At 35.7% G+C, this 13672-nt stretch overlaps 1 protein-coding gene across 8 annotated transcripts in view; it reads right to left on the bottom strand.

The window, feature by feature from the left end:
• Window positions 1–528: 528 nt before the first annotated feature.
• Window positions 529–13672, bottom strand: part of RB1 (RB transcriptional corepressor 1) — a 191510-nt gene continuing 178366 nt past the window's right edge. For 7 of the 8 annotated variants that reach the window (XM_060637193.3, XM_060637194.3, XM_078433693.2 and 4 more), the window contains 4 exons: window positions 7499–7529; window positions 5569–5711; window positions 5014–5063; window positions 529–2426 (listed from right to left, as the gene is read on the bottom strand). In XM_060637193.3, the coding sequence (XP_060493176.1) occupies window positions 2353–2426; window positions 5014–5063; window positions 5569–5711; window positions 7499–7529 (298 nt within the window). In that variant the 3' untranslated portion in view covers window positions 529–2352. The other variant, XM_081795235.1, reaches the window with a different exon arrangement.

Here is a 13672-nt window from a genome sequence, read left to right as displayed (position 1 = left end):
GTCAGTGTGGCTGAAGCACAAGGAGCAGGAGAAAGTAGCAGAGGAGGAGGAAGAGCAAGTGAATGGGGCCACGCCACAGGCTGTGACAAGGACTGTCCATACTTGAATAACAATGCAAATGAATTTCTATTTTAAAGGGATCAATTTTGCTCTTTATAAAGGATAGAAAGGGAACAAGGAGACCAGTTAGAAGTTTAAAACCATGGTCTCGACAAAAGTTGATAAATGACTCTTAAGATTTTGACTTGACCAAGTAAGTGGTTAGTAAAATGGGGAAAGACCGAGGTAGAAACAAGGTATCTTGATTTAAATTTGGTTTATGCTTTGAGAATTGGGGGAGGGGGTGGGGGAGTCCCACTGCCTGAGGGCTTTGACCTCCACAAAGAGGTCACGCTGGATAAATACATTTGGGAATCATCAGCATAGGAAGCCAATGGAAGGTTAACAATGGACAAGGCACTAGGAGAGAAGCCAGGAAGAGAAGAGAACATTAGTGCACTTGATACAAAGAACACATCAGACCATGAAGACTCTTAACAACTAATTTATTTTAAAATAAACTATTAATTGTAGAAAATAGTAACAAAGCAATTTTAAATGTACAGTTTTAACCAATACAAAAAAGCAATAAAGCAATACCTGAAGCCTTATGTAAGTAATCTCAATATATGATCTCTGAAGTTCCTAAAATTCTGGCACTAACTCTAACGTAAACCTTTATTAGCTAAAGACCCAGAAATATGGTAGCCCTTGACCTAAAAGCTAACTGATTTGTATGATGTTCATGCAGAAACTAATGAGGAAATGGGAGAAAGCTTTCTAGTGCCTTTGTTATCAAGATAACAAGTTTGAAACTTAACCGAGCACAAAATAAAATGTCATTTTCTAACAAATAAGACCAGAATTCTTTTTAAAAAGAATTCTGGGTAGACAAAGTGATTTTTCCTAAAAGCTAGCTGATGCTACCTTAAATATCACCTAATTTAAATTATACCATCTCTAAATAAGTTAATCACACAAGATAGTTTAAATACACCTTTAGGTGCTGGGGGGTGGGGGAAGCGCCTCTTTTTCTAACGTAGCTGTTTTAAGTTGAAGCTTTTGCACAAAATCAGATAGAAACATGAATGCCTAACCCAAAGACCTTTGATTACTTGCAATTTTGGAGTAGAAATGATGTGGCTTTGAATATGCCAGTGTTAGACCATACTGACTTAAAAAAAAAAAGATAAATAGACAATTGCCAGCTCAAAAGATACATGGAAGACATGTACAATTCCCGAGAAAACACACTCCTTCCCAAGTTTAGGAGGGCAGAATAATTGCTGAGATGCAATTAAACAAACCTCTAAGAAAGAAAAATTAAGGCTCCTATAGTTAACAGTCTGTGGAGTAAAATTATTTTAGGTCTTGATTCTTCGGACCCAGAAACATTAGAAAGTGCACTTGGGATATCCTGTCTTAGGGCCCTCTATGGCAAAGCTCTAGCTGAACACTTTATTTTCCAAGTACTAGATGGGTACTTCCTGAATTCGGGGTTCTGAATGGCTTATAAAAACCAAGAGTACTATTAATAACCCTCACTTTAAAGCAGGAGTTGGATGGAGAAAAGGATCAATAAATTCTTACAAGTCCTGAGGTATGAAATCTGTATCAGTAGTATGACGACATCATTTGTTTATACTCTGCTTTCTGCTTGTATTTTAAAACTAAAATTTATAAAACAAGCACACAGTACATCAAATTCCATTAGTAAACTAAAATCTAATGTGTAAAAATTAGTAATTTTTTTTTTCTAGTTTCTAATATCTGTTTTAGCAGAAGAGTTCAGGATCACTTGGGTGAGGGGGAAGTAGTCAGCCAAATTGCATTTGGAAGACAGGACACATATTCTAAGGGCGTTCATGTTAAATTAAAAAATATATAAATATAAATTAATAAAATAATAGCAAACATCACATATATGCCACAAGAAAAGACAAAGTACTCAAATAGGCCTGGGTTGCTGGGATGCCCCTCCCAGGGCATCCTTGCCGTTTGTAGAGCACAGCAATTATATTTTGGAAATGAAAACATCTGCTACAACTTTCTAAATGGCAGTATTTACACAAGATTTTCAATCTTGTGCAATAACAATGTATATTCTACTGACTACGACGTTGCAAATGGCTTAGGAATCCCCTGCACGCGCAGGCAAGCCCATCTGCACACTCGAGATCCAATATCCGTAAAAAGAGCTGAAGATCATATCCAATGCGGCCGTAAACAGAACCTGGGAGAGTCACACAGTCTGCTCTGTGAGAGACAATGAGGCCACAGGTGTATACGGTGCCCAGTGAGGTCATGGGATCCTCATTTTTCTTCCCTGTTTGAGGTATCCATGCTATCGTTCATTTTTTGCTTCTGCATTCGTGTTCGGGTAGATGCTGGAAAAAGGATGCAGAAATGTTAACAGCACTGATGGTGCTGGATGCGTTGACAAAGGGCTGCCATAAACGTTAGGCTTGTGCCAAATCGATGGAGTTCAGGGCCTGGCAAAGCAGTGGTTTCCAAAATTTTATCATATAATTTCTATCAGTACATTTTTTTCCCAAGTATGTACCACCAAAATGTGTATGGTGTGTATGTATACCATCTATGTTTGTAGATAAGTTATAAAACACACACAGCCCAAACATCAAAAACAGAGGAGATAAAAACAGATTCTAGTATTTTCTCTATGTACCAAGAGGTGGTCTCACATACTTGCAGGCGTGCCCAGCTCTGCAGACCACCGCTCCAGAGATGCTGAGGCTGGGTTTGGCCCTGTGGCCCAGCCGAATGCGGGCCTGGCCGAGAATGATCTGTTGGAGTGAGTGGTATTCGTCACAAAGCAAGTAATTCCCTTGTGCTTGCAGATACCTCGCAAAGACGTCAGCTGGCAGCTCATTTAATTCGGACATGAACATTTTAAAAGTACGGTATTAGTTACAACACAGCCAAAACCAGAAAACTTCTTTTAAGTTATTTAAAAATTCTTAACTTGATTTTTGTGGTGGGCAGAAGCTCTTCATAAAGAGGAAACAAATTTGCATTTGGAAAAGAAAGAAAATACGAATTCTCAGTCTTCCCCCTCTCGGCAATCTAGCACTGTCTGATGGTCTTCTTTGAATGCAATTCAAGTCTTTGAGGAAAACTGAAGAATTCCTTAGCCTTAGGGGTTAACATTCCTGCTGCTTCTCCCCAATTTTCCAGCCTCAGAAAGGTCCTGAACTCCAGCCTGGCACTGAGAATTCACCATCACAGCTGAGTGTGCCACTGGAAAATGTACTGATGACAGCAACTGAACTCTTCTCTAAGAAAATATGCGTGTTTTTACAGCTTTCTGCTCCTTTTAAAATGCATATTTGTGAGCTTCCAAATGCCTCCAAATGTTTTCAAAGCTTCATTTTGGTCATAAACTTCATGTCTATTTTCACATAATGAGGGGAAATGCCACAACTACTTAAAAGTTAAAATAGGTGTGTGTCAGTTGATGTAAAATACAAAAAAAGATTTATTTATAACCAAAAAATTTAAACTCTTGGTATAGTTGCAATTGTACTCTTTGAAATAACACATAGATAAGGTTTTAAAAAATCAAAAGCATTCTTTTTGTTTTTTTTATTATTTTTTTTTAATTTTAGAGAGAGACAGAGAGTGCGTGTGAGCAGGGGAAAGGGGCAGATGGAGAGAGAATCTTAAGCAGACTCTGTACCTACGTGGGGCTTGATCCAACGACTCTGGGATCATGACCTGAGCTAAAGTCAAGAGTTGGATGGATGCTCAACCGAGTCACCCTAGCGCCCCAAAAAACATTCTTTTAAATACTTTATAGTTTAAATACTTAGTATTGACAGACACATGTTTAGAGAAAGCCTTTTTTTTAAAAAGTCACATTTCAATTGGTATTGTTCTTATTGATATGTCCTATGACCTAGGAATAATAGGGTTTTGTTTTTTTTATGTTTGTTTATTTTTGAGAGAGAGAGAGGGAGGGGGGAGGGAGAGAGAAAGAATGAGAGAGAGAGAGAGAGAGAGAGACAGACAGACAGAACGAACTTGTGCATGTGAACAGGGGAAGGGCAGAGAAAGGAGACACAGAATCCCAAGCTGGCTCCATGCTGTCAGTGCAGAGCCTGATACAAGGCTCAAACTCACCAACTGCAAGATTAAGACCGGAGCAGAAATCAAGAGTCGGACGTTTAACTGAATGAGCCACCCAGATGCCCCAATAATTTTAATACCTATCTCTGAAGTATGTGTCTTCTTTCCCCATACCAGCTATATTTCCTGTCAATGGATCTGGCAGATTATCAGGAAGTGTCACACTTAAACTACCACAGTTATCTCTGTAGGACAACCCAGTAGCAGTCAGTACATGTTTGTCTTTTTCTTAATGTAGTTTCCATTTATTATACTTAGGTTAATCTTTTATAGTCTTAGAGTGGCTGAGGATAGAATCCCATTTGTCTTAACATTCCCGATTTATGTCACTCTGTGTAATCTGGAAAATGATTTGGTGCTCTTTATGGAAAACTTGTTTGACAGTAAATTTTTAAAACTTGCAAATTAGAGAAGTTCCATAATAGGATAAAAAATTATTCTTCAAATAAGGGGGATGATGTTTATATATGCTAATTTTATTTAAAAAAACCTTTCCTTATATCCAACACTCTTAAAGAGTTCCTCATCATAGTTTCGCTCTCCTGAAGTATTTCTAGCCATTCATGTTGAAGATGTGGTTTCACTTCTTAGTATTTCTACACTAAAGATTTTAGAAAGAGTAAAGATGACCTTCACTTTGCATCATACATCTAATCCACAAATGTCTGTGGGTAAAGAGTACATACTTGATTGAATTACATCTTCAGTGTATAAGCGAGTGTGCTAAGTTAGGGAATTATATGTATTTATTCCTTTAAAACAAGAAAAGGCCTTTTGCAAGATAAACAATGTTTCATATTTACATAAGGTGAAATGATAAGTACTTACTCATTTCTGCCAGTTTCTGTTGAAATTTGGATTCCCCTGGGAGATGTTTACTGCAGATTTAAAAAAGACAAAACATTTCACATGTATACAGATAAACGGAAAACTCAAATTTTTATTAACTATGGTGATTTCAATGACTTACTTTATACTCTTAGTGAGTGACTTTTAATTTCAACAGTTTATAAACAAAAAACATCTAAAATATAACCACAAATTTAGAACCTTTTTGTATTTTGCCAGTGAGTCTTACAAAACACAGTAAATATTTTTCAAGAGTAAGCACTTCAAAAGTCTAATGTTAATCATAACGAATTTTTATTAATAGCTTTAAAAAAAACATGAAAAAACATCAGATTGCTAGTATCTGATATTTTCAATGAATTTCAGTAGGCAGTACATGATTTATATGGTGCTTTTAACTTTGGGATACATTCCTACCTATTTTGAGCAATGTTCACAACTTCCAAATGAAATCGGCATAAAAGGGCCTGGTGGAAGTTAGGAGCACAGCTGCACTCTGGCTTCTCCACAGGACCATTTCAAACCTGTGCCTACCTTCCGTCTGCTTCATCTGATCCTTCAATATCAAAGCGTAGTTTTTTCAGCGGTTTAGGAGGGTTGCCTCCTTCAGCACTTCTTTTGAGCACACGGTCGCTGTTACACACCATCTGATTTATTTTCTGGAACTTCTCAGAAGTCTACAAATTACAGAATTCTTTATTTTAAATCATTAAATGCCAGAATCTTGAAGTTAGCAACCTTTAACTGTAGTCTGAGGGGTGTCAAAAATCAGCTGGGGTAATACCTGCATTTTCATTTTCTGCTTTATTGCACCAAATGAGATATGAAAAATCTTAGAATCAGTGTAACTACACTTACCTCTGCCCCAATTAAATACCCTCCTGTCTCTCCCCATGAGGCGTCTCGCCTTCCTCCAACAAGTCTGACTTACTCTGAAAATCCTGGTTCCTCATTTTGGGAACCCACCCACACACAAAACCAAGGCTACTTCTCAGAAGTGTGTAAAGTTAGAATGGCTTTCTGGAACCTTATGGGTTTTGTTTGTTTGAGGGCATAACAGGACCAAAGAGACTATCACAAGAGTCTAATAAGAAGTGAAATGTCTTTTCAATAATAATTCTGGATTTGCTTTGTGGGTGTTATGTCGACAAGTCATATAGTTTATATATTTTAAACCATTACTGATAACAATATTTATTGAAATGTGAATTCATTAAGTTTTTAAATAAAAATTCAAATATCAAAAGACTTTGAGTCCATTCATTATTACTGGAGATGATTTGCGATATACATCTCTTGAGGGAGAATCCTGTCACAGCAAAGTAAAGAAAGCTTTGGTAATAAGTACCGAAGGGGACACAATAACTTACTTCATCCAAGGGACAAACACACGGAAAAATTCTATTTCTTATGTGTCTAATTTAGAACTGGAGCAGGCGAGTACCTCAGGGATGTGTATGAACGTGTTCATCCGAACTAAAAAATGAAGTCAGACTGTTGATAGAAATATTAAGTCTGACTGATCTGACAGTGAGGATTAGCTCTGTTAATTAAGCTTTACTTTCCAAAAATTAAATGCAAAAACAAGTTTAGATGGAAAATATATTTAGAGCACATCCTGTGTACATATCAAATTTATGATAAGATTTTTAGTTATCAGCTTTAAAGTATATAAGTCCCTGTAACATTTTCTCAATTCTTTTAGCGGTTATAGCAAGCAGAAAAGTTTGAGGACCCCTACTCTATTCGGATCCAGATCCAACTCTTCCTATGTGGTCCCACATCTCTTTTGTGAAGCCTGATAGCTATACCCTAACTTGAGCTCAGTACCACAGCATTTACTACTTGTAACATATGTTTTAACACTCAGTCTTTTAGTATACAAACCACCATCCTTCTCTAGTTATTTCATTTGAGGCAGTGGGTAGGCAGACTCTAGAACGGCACTCATGAATCCCCACCTCCTAGTTTTTACACCCTTGTGTAATACTCCCTTCTCTGAGTGTGTGGATTGGACCTAGTGTTACCTTGCTTCTGACAAAAATACGACAAAAGTGATGGAACATCACTTTCAATATTAGTCACAAAAAGACTGTGACTTCCATTTTGCTCTATACCTCTCTCTTCTTGCTCCGAGGGAAGCAGGATGCCATGTTGTAATGAGTGGCTCCATGTAGAGGCTCAAGTGACAAGGAACTGATGGCTTAGAAAAATCTATGTAATGTATTATATAATTTCAAAGGATGTTTAAAAAACCACTTTGAAATTCACCAATTAGGAGTATAATTTGAAATTAAATGTGATTTGAAAATAAATCTATTTTTCTTTCTTTCTAAATTCTATGCAATATGCATTGATGAGGTGTTTGAATAATAGCATTTGTTAATTCAAGTTAACAGAAATCTGCAATTTCTTTTATAGTTACAATGCATGCTCCTGTATTTTACAGAAAGAAAATACTCACCCCAAATGATTCACCAATTGATACTAAGATTCTGTCAAGATAAAATACAAATTAGTAATGAAAATCATATATAACTGTGCAGAGATGAACATACATCATTCGAAGCTATTAGAAATACCAAATCAAAAGTTTGCTCTACCCCAGAACCATAACAAAATTATAGTCATCAGTGGCTTATTCTAACAATGCTACTCTAATCATACACTGAGCTGGTCTCTTAGATTTTTAAAGAACTACATGACTGAAAGACTATATTCTGCCACTGTCCACATTTAAAGAAGATAAAGGAAAATTTTAATTTATCCATATTTAATTCTCATAAATCAGTGCATAAGATAACAATTAAAATTTCTTTCACATTTTCTCATTAAAAATTTGCCTAACATTTGGCAAAAACTTACAGTATTAAATAATCAGTATTTGAATTAAGATTTCTACTGATATATAGTAAAGTCTGTCATATATCTTAGAATCAGAAATCTCTATTAGTCTGCCCTTGTTTGAACCATATAATTTATGTTCTTTTGTTTTTGTTTGAGTATAGTTGACACATTACGGATACACTAGTTTCAGGTGTATAACACAGTGATTCAACAAGTTTATACATTATGCTATACTCACTACAAGCTTAGCTACTGTTTGTCACTATGTATTGCTATTACAGTATCACAGACTATCATCACTAGTGTCACTACACATGCTGTACCTTTTATTCCCACAATTTACTTATTCTGAAACGGGAAGCCTGTATCTCCCACTCCCCTTCACTCATTTTGCCCATCCCATAACTCCCTCCCCTCTGGCAACCACCAGTTTGTTCTCTGTATTTATAGGTCTGATTCTGATTTTTGTTTATTCTTTTCTTTTTTTTTTTTAGATTTCACTTATGAGTGAAATCATGTGGTATTTGTTTTTTTCTGACTTATTTCACTTAGCAGAGTATCTTCTAGGTCCATCCATGTTGTCTCAAATGGCATAATCTTGTACTTTTTAACTGCTGCATAATATTCCCTTGTACATATATACCACATCCTCTTTATCCATTCATACATGAATGGACACTTAGGTTGCTTCCATATCTTAGATATTGTAAATAATGCTGCAGTAAACATACAGGAGAACATATCTTTTAGAATAAGTGTTTTAATTTTCTTGGATAAGTACCCAATAGTGGAATCATATGGTATTTCTATTTTTAAGTTTTTGAAAAGCCTCCACACTGTTTTCCGTCATTGGCTGTACCAATTTTACATCCCCAGCAACAGTGTACAAAGGTTCCTTTTTCTCCATATCCTCACCAACACTTGTTATTTCTTGTCTTTTTGATTCTAGTCATTTTACAGGTGTGCTATCTCACTATGGTTGATTTGCATTCCCCTGATGATTAGTGATTTTGAGTATCTTTTTGTGTATCTGTTGGCCATCTATACATCTTCTTTGGAAAAATGTATATTCAGATTCTCTGCTCACTTTTTTAATTCAATTGTTTATTTGCTATTGAGTTGTATGAGCTCTTTATAAATTTTGAGTATTAACTCTTTTTCAGATATATGGCTTCAAATATTTTCTCCCATTCATTAGCTTGCCTTTTCATTTTATCGATGGTTTCCTTTGCTGTTCAGAAGCTTTTTATTATGATATAGTTCCACTTGTTTATTTTTGCTTTTGTTTCCCTGGTTTTGAAGACATATTGAGAAAAAAAATGTTGCTACAGCTGATGTCAGAGAAATTACTGTCTATGATCTCTTCTAAGAGTTTTATGGTTTCAGGTCTCACATTTTGGTCTTAATCCATTTTGAGGTTACTTTTGTGTAAGGTATTAAAAAGTGGTCCACTTTCATTCTTTTACACGTAGCTGTCCAGTGTTCCCAGCACCATGTATTGAAGAGTTGGTCTTTTCCCCACTGTATGTTCTTTCCTTCTCTGTCACAGATTGACCATATAATCATTGATTTATTTCTGGGATATTTTGTTCCATTGATCAATGTGTTTATTTTTGTGCTAGTACCATGCTGTTTCGATTACTACAACTTTGTAGTAATTATGACATTGAAACCTTTCTTGAAATCTGGGATTGTGACATTTCCAGTTTTATTCTTTTTTTTTTTTTAATATTTATTTTTTGGGAGAGTGCAAGTGGGGGAGGGGCAGAGAGAGGAAGACAGAGGATCCGAAGAGGGCTCTACACTGACAGTCTGGCAGCAGCGTGCCTGATGTGTGGCTCGAACTCACAAACCACAAGATCATGATCTGAGCCAAAGACAGACACTCAACCTACTGAGCCACCCAGGTGCCCCTGGTCTTTTTCAAGGTTGCTTTGGTTATTCAGGGGTCTTTTGTGGTTTCATACAAACTTTTTTTATATGTTCTAGACTGTGAAAAATGCTATTGGTACACGGATAGGGATTGCATTGAATCTGTAGATTGCTTTGGGTAGTATGGTCATTTTAACAATATTAATTCTTCTAAGCCATGAGCATGGAATATATTTGCATTTGTTTGTGTCATCCTCCATTTCTTTCGTGTTTTACAGTTTTCAGATACACATCTTTCACCTCTTTGGTTAAGTTTATTCCCAGGTATTTTATTCTTTTTTGGTGCAACTGTAAATAGTGTTGTTTTCTTAATTTCCCTTTCTGCTACTTCAGTATTAGTGCATAGAAATGCAACAGATTTCTGTATGTTAATTTTATATCCTACAACTTTACTGAATTCACTTATTCTAGTAGTTTTTTGGTGGAGTCTTCAGGATTTTCTATGTACAGTATCATGTCATCTGCAAACAGTGACAGTTTAACTTCTTCTTGACTACTATGGATGCCTTTCATTTTTTTTCTTCCCTGATTGCTATGGGTGAAGCTTCTAGTACTATGTTAAGTAAAAGTGATGAGAGTGAATATCCTTTGTCTTACTCCTGATCTAAGAGAAAAAGCTCAGTTTCTCACTATGATGTTATCATGTGGTATGTATCATGTTATCTGTGGGTTTTCATATATGGCCTTATTATGTGGAGGTATGTTCCCTCTAACACCACTTTGTTGAAAGTTTTTTATCATGAGTGATGTTGAATTTTGTCAATGCTTTTTCTGGGTCTACTGAGATTATCATATGATTTTTATCCTTTGTTTTGTTGATGCACTGCACAATGTTGATTGATTTGTAAATATCAAACCACCCTTGCACCCCTGGAATAAATCCTACTTGCTTGTGGTTAATGATATTTTTGATATGTTATTGAATATGTTGTCAAGGATTTTTGTATCTATGTTCATCAGGGATACTGGCCTGTAGTTTTCTTTCTTTGTGGGGACTTTGTCTGGTTTTGGTTATCAGATCAGGATAATTCTGGCCTTGTAGAATGCATTTGGAAGCTTTCCTGCCATTTCCATTTTTTTGGAATAGTTTGAGGAGAATAGGTATTAATTCTTCTTTAAATATCTGGTAGAATTCATCTATTAATGCATCTGGACTGGACGTTTATTTTTTGGTAGTTTTTTGATTACTGATCCAATTTCATTACTAGTAATCAGTCTGTCCAGATTTTCTATTTGTTCCTGATTCAGTTTTGGAAAATGGTATGTTTCCATGATTTTATCTATTTCTGCAAGGTCATCCAATTTGTTGGTATACAATTTTTTGTAGTAGTCTCTTAAATTCCTTCATAATTCTGTGGTGTCAGCTGTTACTGCCCTTTCCTTTCTGATTTTATTTACTTGGGTCCTTTGTCTCTTTTTCTTGATGAGTCTAGCTAAGGGATAATCAATTTTGTTTATCTTCTCAAAGAACCAGCTCTTGGTTTTGTTAACTTTCTTCTTTTTAGTCTCTACATCATATATTTCTGCTGTGATCTTTATTATTTCCTTTCTTCTACTCACCTTGGGCTTTGCTGTTCATCTTTTTCTAGTTCATTTAGGTGTAAGGTTTATTGTTTATTTGAGCTTTTCTGGTTTCTTGAAGTGAGCCTGTATTGCTATATATTTTCCTCTTAGAACTCTTTCACTGCATCCCAAAGATTCTTGGACTATTGTGTTTTCATTTTCATTTCTCTCCATGAATCTGTTTCTTCTTTGATTGTTTTGTTGGCCCATTGGTTATTTAGTATCATGTTGTTTAGTCTCCACGTGTTTGTGTTTTTTCCAGTTTTTTTCTTGTGATTTATTTCTAGTTTCATACTCCTGTGATCATAAAAGATGCATGGTATGATTTCAATCCTCTTAAATTTATTAAAGCTTGTTTTGTGTCTCACATGTGATCTATCCTGGAGAATGTTTTATGTGCACTTGAGAATAATATTTTTTTTGTTTTTGGATTGAATATTATGTCCACCTGTTCCAAAGTGTCATTCAAAGACACTGTCTCCTTATTGATTTTCTGCCTGAATGATCTATTCACTGATATTAAGAGGAGGGTTAAAGTCCCTTACTATTACTGTACTACCATCAATTTCTCCCTTTATGTTCATTAGTATGTGCTTTATGTATTTAAGTGCCCTAATACATGTGTTGGGTACACAGATATTTACAAATGTTACATCCTTTTGTTGGACTGCTTTATCATTCTGTAATGCCCTTCTTTGTCTCTAATTACAGTCTTTGTTTTGAAGTGTATTTTGTCTCGTATAAGTACTGCTGATTTTTTTTTTGCCTTTTTTTTTGCTTCCATTTACACGGTGAATGTTTTTCCATCCCTTTACTTTCAATTTGTATGTGTCTTTATGTCTAAGGTGAGTCTCTTATAGCCAGCATACAGAAGGGTCTTGTATTTTTATCCATTCCACCACCCTCTCTCTTTTGATTGAAGCATTCAGGCTATTTACATTTAAAGTTATTATTGATAGGTATGTATTTATTGCTATTTTGTTCCTTGTTTTCTGGTTGTTTTGTAGTTCTTCTCTGTTCCTTCTTCTCTTGCTTTGTGATTGATGAGTTTCTATAGTGTTATATTTGGCTTTCTTTCTATTTTTTGTGTATATATCATAGGTTTGGGGTTTTGTGGTTGCCATGAGTGAACCATATAACTTGTTTTTAATAATAAAGCTGAAGAACAGCATTAGCCTGACATAACAAGGATATAATAATATGCACATGAGACTAATCATATGCACATGGGACTAATAGATTTTACTGTCCTACAATTCCTTGATAAGTGGCCATCATTCTATATATATTTGATTAAGCAGAATACCTAAATATGCTGGATAAGTAGAGTATTAAGATGCTCTCTTAGGGTGCCTGGGGTGGCTCAGTCGATTGGGCATCCGACTTTGGCTCAGGTCATGATCTCGCTGTTCATGAGTTCAAGCCCCGCATCGGGGTCTGTGCTGACAGCTCAGAGCCTGGAGCCTACTTTTGATTCTGTGTCTGCCTCTCTCTCTGCCCCTCCCCTGCTCATGCTGTGTCTCTGTCTCTCAAAAATAAATAAATGTAAAAAAAAAAATTTTTAAAGATGCTCTCTTAATGCCTGACAAATGATTTATCTAAAACTTTAAGAATGTGAATTTTTTGCTAAAGAACCTCAACCCAGAAATGATTTACTAAACTCAGCAAATAGCCATCATCATAAGTATAATATGGATCAATTCTCATTACCTAAGTATACATTTTCATGTGGCAGTGTGGGACTGTAAATTAAATATGCACAGTGCAGCATGTTAGGAACTTACAACATAATTTGTAGGTATCAGTACACAGATACTATAAGAACATCAAATAAAATATGGTACAAAGTGCATGAGAGCACTTATATCATTTGCCAATTATTTTCTACTTTATCTCTTCCTGTAGAGTTGGAGATTTTTACCATGAGTGTGCATTACTTATGTAATTAAACACCCCACACAAATGTTTTCTCAAGGGTTAATATATCTCCTTCTCCCTGTTTTTCTTGCCCATTAAGTACAACTATATGAGCTGACAATTTGGGGAGATGAGACTACATTAACTATACTTCCTAATCTGCCTACCACTCTACAAATTAAGTCAATTTCAAACTGCCCATGATAACATATAATAAGTCAATGGAAGCACTTCAAAGCCAGAAAGCACTTGTGGTTGGATGTAGAAGATGATATAATGATTTGTAGTTGCACAGAACCTTTCATCTAGGAATTTAAAACAGCTTCATACTCATCATCTCCCTGATAGACAGCACCCTTCCGTAGTAGCCCTGACACCT

Source organism: Panthera onca, chromosome A1 (assembly GCF_046562875.1).
Source record: "Panthera onca isolate mPanOnc1 chromosome A1, mPanOnc1 haplotype 2, whole genome shotgun sequence".
NCBI classification, from domain to species: domain Eukaryota; kingdom Metazoa; phylum Chordata; class Mammalia; order Carnivora; family Felidae; genus Panthera; species Panthera onca.
The sequence above is the reverse complement of the archived record's forward strand: the minus strand, read 5'-3'. Positions and strand labels throughout refer to the sequence as shown.